The following is a 7,029-nucleotide window of genomic DNA, read 5'->3' on the forward strand; positions in this document are numbered from 1 at the left end:
CTATGGATCCTTTCCAGGCAACGTGGCAAAGAATTGCATGCCCCAGAATGCCACATGGCCAGAGGGGGTGCGACCCACCAGGCAGGCTAAAATGGCACGTGGGAACTTTAAGTACTAATATGCCACTCAAGCAGAGGGGAGTTGCGATCACCTAGCATTGTGTTAGTGTGTCACATGGTGCTGCCAGGGACGGAAAGAACCTGCTGCCCTTCTTAAGACCGGCATCTTTTTAATTCACATGAACCGAGCCTCAGGAATTTGTAATTTGTTATTCTGCAATTTAGGTGCAACTTTCAGCAGGCACTTTTTATTTACACATGCACACATTATTAATAAACCTTCAGCAGATTTGATATATCTTATGATCTAAAATGTAATGCTGAAATTGATAGGAGCATTCACCAAACTGAACATCTGAATAGGAATTATAAACACTGTTAAATTACAGGAAAACCAGGGAAAATGAACAATGAAAGTGAATTGAAAATTAAATGCACCAGTGGTAAAACTATGATTTTATATATCTGCATAGAGGCACAATATTGTTCCTGGTCACAATGTTGAGTCTTATACATTTTTTATTGTCTTCTAATTGCAAGTTGAAACTCGTTTTATTTAAACTTTATAACTACAATATTTTGGATGTTTGATTATCAGTTCATTGCATCTGTTCATGTGTTTATTTGAGGTGAATTTGCAAAATCTTCAAGGAACAAATAGGGGTTTATGGTTCTACTGTTTGATAAGGAAAGTAATGTCATATAGTTACAAATAATATACCTGCTCATTGTTTTATAGGTTTATGAATTTTAAATAATCATGGCCAATTTTAAAGGACACGCTTTGCCAGGAAGCTTCTTTCTCATATTTGGTTTCTGGTGGTCCTTAAAGTACCCATTTAAATATGCCTGCAAGAAAAATAAAAAAGTTTGTTACCTTGGGTCAAAAGCAGGTTTTCAGAAGGTGGAATTAATTGAAGGGGTTGTGAAAGCTGCATTTTCTCTAATAGGTAAGTAATACTTTCAAAAGTTGTTTTTGTTTAGAATAAACATTTTTATAGTTTACAAAATAATTGGCTTGAAAGGACTTTAAATACAAAATAGACACATTAAACTGCATATTCATATTTGAGAAGCATTTTGAAATGAATAAAACAGCGTTTGTTTTGTCAAATGTGTATACATTTTTATCACTGATATCTAGTTACATAGAACAAAAGTATGTGGTTAATCAGTTACCTCTCCCTCCATTTATATGTGATAAGAATGTTCATTATGGTTCACACATATACAGTAGGAGAGTAGTATAAGGGATAAGGCTCTAGTAAAGGTTTGCCCTCTTCTGTTTAATTCCCTTATGGTGGTTTGGCACTGGTTCTGCTCAGTTAAATCATTACAATGTATTAAACAGATCTATTAAACAAACATACCCATATTTGTTTTTAATCTCCACTCTATAACTAAACATACAATGTATTTACAGTATATATACACACAATCATATCCTTAGTTGCATTGGTGAGGAATGGCAGCTTACCACTTGTGAACTATTGTATGAACAGATATTACTGATCTCTGGCTCATTGTTCTACAAAAAAACTGACACCTTAATAACCTAGTACCCTCTTGCTATTACAAGCAATATTTATGCTTGTGGTAAACAGCAACATCATCCTGCTTTAAAGAATACAAAGAAAGACTGTGGAAAAGTAGGGTCAGTGCTTAAAAGTGAGAACTGGTTCACGAGAAAACAAAATGAATGCTTACCTGATAAATTAATTTCTCTTGTAAGGTGTATCCAGTCCACGGATCATCCATTACTTGTGGGATATTCTCATTCCCAACAGGAAGTTGCAAGAGGACACCCACAGCAGAGCTGTCCATACAGCCCCTCCCCTCACTGCCATATCCAGTCATTCTCTTGCAACTCTCAACAAGCATGGAGGTAGTAAGAGATAAGTGGTGAAATGTAGCTGTTATTTTGCTTCAATCAAGAGTTTATTATTTTTAAATAGTACCGGAGTTGTGCTATTTTGTTCCAGGCAGGAAAAAAGAAGAATCTGCCTGGGATTTCTATGATCTTAGCAGGTTGTAACTAAGATCTATTGCTGTTCTCACACATGTCTGAAGAGAGAGATAACTTCAGCGGGGGAATGGCGTGCAGGTTATCCTGCTATGAGGTATGTGCAGTTAATATTTTTCTAGAAGATGTGAAGGCTAGAAAATGCTGCTGATACCAAATTTATGTAAGGTAAGCCTGAATACAGTGATTTAATAGCGACTGGTATCATGCTTACTTTCTGAGGTAATACTCTTTTATATTTGCAATATAAAACGTTTGCTGGCATGTTTAAACGTTTTTATATATACTTTGGTGATAAAACTTTATTGGGGCCTATTTTTTTCCACAATGGCTGGCTTAAATTTGCCTAGAAACAGTTTCCTGAGGCTTTCCACTGTGTTACTATGAGTGGGAGGGGCCTAGTTTAGTGCTTTTTTGTGCATTAACTATTACAGACTGAGACATCCAGGAGTTTTCTGAATGCTACAGGACATCTCTAAAGGGCTCTTAGGCTTCCAAAATCGTTTGTTGGGGAAGGTAGGCTCACAGCAAGGCTGTGGCAGTTTGGTGTGACTGTTAAAAAACGTCTATATTGTTTTTTTTTATCCGGTTTTTGAACTAAGGGGTTAATCATCCATTTGCAAGTGGGTGCAATGCTCTGTTAGATTATTATACACACTGTAAAAATTTCATTTGATTTACTGCCTTTTTTCACTGTTTTTCAAATTCTGACAAAATTTGTTTCTCTTAAAGGCACAGTACCGTTTTTTTATATTTGCTTGTTAACTTCATTTAAAGTGTTTTCCAAGCTTGCTAGTCTCATTGCTAGTCTGTATAAACATGTCTGACATAGAGGAAACTCCTTGTTCATTATGTTTAAAAGCCATGGTGGAACCCCCTCTTAGAATGTGTACCAAATGTACTGATTTCACTTTAAGCAATAAAGATCATATTCTGTCTTTAAAAAATTTATCACCAGAGGAATCTGACGAGGGGGAAGTTATGCCGACTAACTCTCCCCACCTGTCAGATCCTTTGACTCCCGCTCAAGGGACTCACGCTCAAATGGCGCCAAGTACATCCAGGGCGCCCATAGCGTTTACTTTACAAGACATGGCGGCAGTCATGGATAATACACTGTCAGCGGTATTAGCCAGACTACCTGTATTTAGAGGAAAGTGAGATAGCTCTGGAGTAAGACGAAATACAGAGCATACTGACGCTTTAAGAACTATGTCTGATACTGCCTCACAATATGCAGAAGCTGAAGAAGGAGAGCTTCTTTCTGTGGGTGATATTTCTGACTCAGGGAAGATGATGCAACCTGATTCTGATATTTCTACATTTAAATTTAAGCTTGAACACCTCCACGTGTTACTCAGGGAGGTTTTAGCTGCTCTGAATGACTGTGATACAATTGCAGTGTACTGGATAAATACTATGCAGTGCCGGTGTGTACTGATGTTTTTTCCAATACCTAAAAGGTTTACAGAAATTATTACTAAGGAATGGGATAGACCAGGTGTGCCGTTCTCTCCCCCTCCTGTTTTTAGAAAAATGTTTCCAATAGACGCCACCACACGGGACTTATGGCAGACAGTTCCTAAGGTGGAGGGAGCAGTTTCTACTCTAGCAAAGCGTACTACTATCCCTGTCGAGGACAGTTGTGCTTTCTTAGATCCAATGGATAAAAAGTTAGAGGGTTACCTTAAGAAAATGTTTATTCAACAAGGTCCTACAGCCCCTTGCATGCATTGCGCCTGTCACTGCTGCTGCGGCGTTCTGGTTTGAGTCTCTGGAAGAGGCTTTACAGGTAGCGACTCCATTGGATGAAATACTTGACAAGCTTAGAGCACTTAAGCTAGCCAATTCTTTTGTTTCTGATGCCATTGTTCATTTGACTAAACTAACGGCTAAGAATTCTGGTTTTGCTATCCAGGCGCGCAGAGCGCTATGGCTTAAATCATGGTCAGCTGACGTTACTTCAAAATCGAAGCTGCTTAACATTCCCTTCAAGGGGCAGACCCTATTCGGGCCTGGTTTAAAGGAGATTATTGCTGATATCACTGGAGGAAAAGGTCATGCCCTTCCTCAGGATAGGTCCAAACCAAGAGCCAAACAGTCTAATTTTCGTGCCTTTCGAAACTTCAAGGCAAGTGCGGCATCAACTTCCTCTAATGCAAAACAAGAGGGAACTTTTGCTCAGTCCAAGACGGTCTGGAGACCTAACCAGACCTGGAACAAGGGTAAGCAGGCCAAAAAGCCTGCTGCTGCCTCTAAGACAGCATGAAGGAACGGCCCCCTATCCGGTAACGGATCTAGTAGGGGGCAGACTTTCGCTCTTCGCCCAGGCATGGGCAAGAGATGTCCAGGATCCCTGGGCGTTGGAAATTATATCCCAGGGATATCTTCTGGACTTCAAGGCTTCCCCCTCAAAAGGGAGATTTCACCTTTCACAATTATCTGCAAACCAGATAAAGAGAGAGGCATTCTTACACTGTGTACAAGACCTCCTAGTTATGGGAGTGATCCATCCAGTCCCAAAGGAGGAACAGGGACAGGGATTTTACTCAAATCTGTTTGTGGTTCCCAAAAAAGAGGGAACCTTCAGACCAATTTTGGATCTAAAGATCTTAAACAAATTCCTCAGAGTTCCATCATTCAAGATGGAGACTATTCGTACCATCCTACCTATCATCCAGGAGGGTCAATACATGACTACAGTGTATTTAAAGGATGCTTATCTGCACATTCCGATGCACAAAGATCATCATCGGTTTCTCAGGTTTGCCTTCCTAGACAGGCACTACCAATTTGTAGCTCTTCCCTTTGGGTTAGCTACAGCCCCAATAATTTTTACGAAGGTTCTGGGGTCGCTTCTGGCGGTCCTAAGGCCACGGGGCATAGCAGTGGCCCCTTATTTAGATGACATCCTGATTCAGGCGTCAAACTTCCAAATTGCCAAGTCTCGTACGGACATAGTGTTGGCATTTCTGAGGTCGCATGGATGGAAGGTGAACGAGAAAAAGAGTTCTCTATCCCCCCTCACAAGAGTTTCCTTCCTAGGGACTCTGATAGACTCTGTAGAAAATTTACCTGACGGAGTCCAGGTTATCAAAGCTTCTAAATTCCTGCCGTGTTCTTTATTCCATTCCTCGCCCTTCCGTGGCTCAGTGCATGGAAGTAATCGGCTTAATGGTAGCGGCAATGGACATAGTGCCGTTTGCACGCCTACATCTCAGACCGCTGCAACTATGCATGCTCAGTCAGTGGAATGGGGATTACACAGATTTGTCCCCTTTACTGAATCTGGACCAAGAGACCAGGGATTCTCTTCTCTGGTGGCTATCTCGGGTCCATCTGTCCAAAGGTATGACCTTTCGCAGGCCAGATTGGACAATTGTAACGACAGATGCCAGCCTTCTATGTTGGGGTGCAGTCTGGAACTCCCTGAAGGCTCAGGGATCGTGGACTCAGGAGGAGTCTCTCCTTCCAATAAACATTCTGGAACTAAGAGCGATATTCAATGCTCTTCAGGCTTGGCCTCATCTAGCGACAATGAGGTTCATCAGATTTCAGTCGGACAACATCACGACTGTGGCTTACATCAACCATCAAGGGGGAACAAGGAGTTCCCTAGCGATGTTAGAAGTCTCAAAGATAATTCGCTGGGCAGAGATTCACTCTTGCCACCTATCAGCTATCCATATCCCAGGTGCAGAGAACTGGGAGGCGGATTTTCTAAGTCGACAGACTTTTCATCCGGGGGAGTGGGAACTCCATCCGGAGGTGTTTGCACAATTGGTTCTTCGTTGGGGCGAACCAGAACTGGATCTCATGGCGTCTCGCCAGAACGCCAAGCTTCCTTGTTACGGATCCAGGTCCAGGGACCCCAAGGCAACGCTGATAGATGCTCTAGCAGCACCTTGGTCCTTCAACCTGGCTTATGTGTTTCCACCGTTTCCTCTGCTCCCTCGTCTGATTGCCAAAATCAAGCAGGAGAGAGCATCAGTGATCTTGATAGCGCATGCGTGGCCACGCAGGACTTGGTATGCAGATCTGGTGGACATGTTATCCTTTCCACCATGGACTCTGCCGCTGAGACAGGACCTTCTACTTCAAGGTCCTTTCAACCATCCAAATCTAATTTCTCTGAGGCTGACTGCCTGGAGATTGAAAGCTTGATTTTATCAAAGCGTGGTTTCTCTGAGTCAGTCATTGATACCTTAATTCAGGCACGGAAGCCTGTCACCAGGAAAATCTATCATAAAATATGGCGTAAATATCTTTATTGGTGTGAATCTAAGGGCTACTCATGGAGTAAGGTCAGGATTCCCAGGATATTATCTTTTCTACAAGAAGGATTGGAGAAAGGATTGTCAGCTAGTTCCTTAAAGGGACAGATTTCTGCGCTATCTATTTTTTTGCACAAGCGTCTGGCGGATGTCCCAGACGTTCAGGCATTTTGTCAGGCTTTAGTTAGAATCAAGCCTGTGTTTAAACCTGTTGCTCCACCTTGGAGCTTAAATTTGGTTCTTAAAGTTCTTCAGGGGGTTCCGTTTGAACCTCTTCATTCCATAAATACCAAACTTTTATCTTGGAAAGTTCTGTTTTTGGTAGCTATTTCCTCGGCTTGTAGAGTTTCCGAGTTATCTGCCTTACAATGTGATTCTCCTTATCTGATCTTCCATGCAGATAAGGTAGTCCTGCGTACCAAACCTGGGTTTTTACCTAAGGTGGTATCTAATAAGAATATCAATCAAGAGATTGTTGTTCCGTCTTTGTGTCCTAATCCTTCTTCAAAGAAGGAGCGTCTATTACACAATCTGGACGTGGTTCGTGCTTTAAAGTTTTACTTACAAGCTACTAAAGATTTTCGTCAAACATCTGCTTTGTTTGTTGTCTACACTGGACAGAGGAGAGGTCAAAGGCTTCGGCAACCTCTCTTTCTTTTTGGCTAAGAAGCAT

General features: G+C 41.5%; 1 protein-coding gene across 1 annotated transcript in view; it reads left to right on the plus strand.

Annotated features, from left to right (window-relative positions):
- The window catches only part of TMEM45A (transmembrane protein 45A), a 71,311-nt gene that overhangs the window by 22,047 nt on the left and 42,235 nt on the right, over window positions 1-7,029 (plus strand). Inside the window, exon 2 of the mRNA XM_053706063.1 lies at window positions 799-1,009. Within this exon, the coding sequence (XP_053562038.1) occupies window positions 820-1,009 (190 nt within the window). The 5' untranslated portion in view covers window positions 799-819. The remainder of the gene's footprint in view (window positions 1-798; window positions 1,010-7,029) is intronic.

Source organism: Bombina bombina, chromosome 3 (genome assembly GCF_027579735.1).
Source record: "Bombina bombina isolate aBomBom1 chromosome 3, aBomBom1.pri, whole genome shotgun sequence".
Lineage (NCBI taxonomy): Eukaryota > Metazoa > Chordata > Amphibia > Anura > Bombinatoridae > Bombina > Bombina bombina.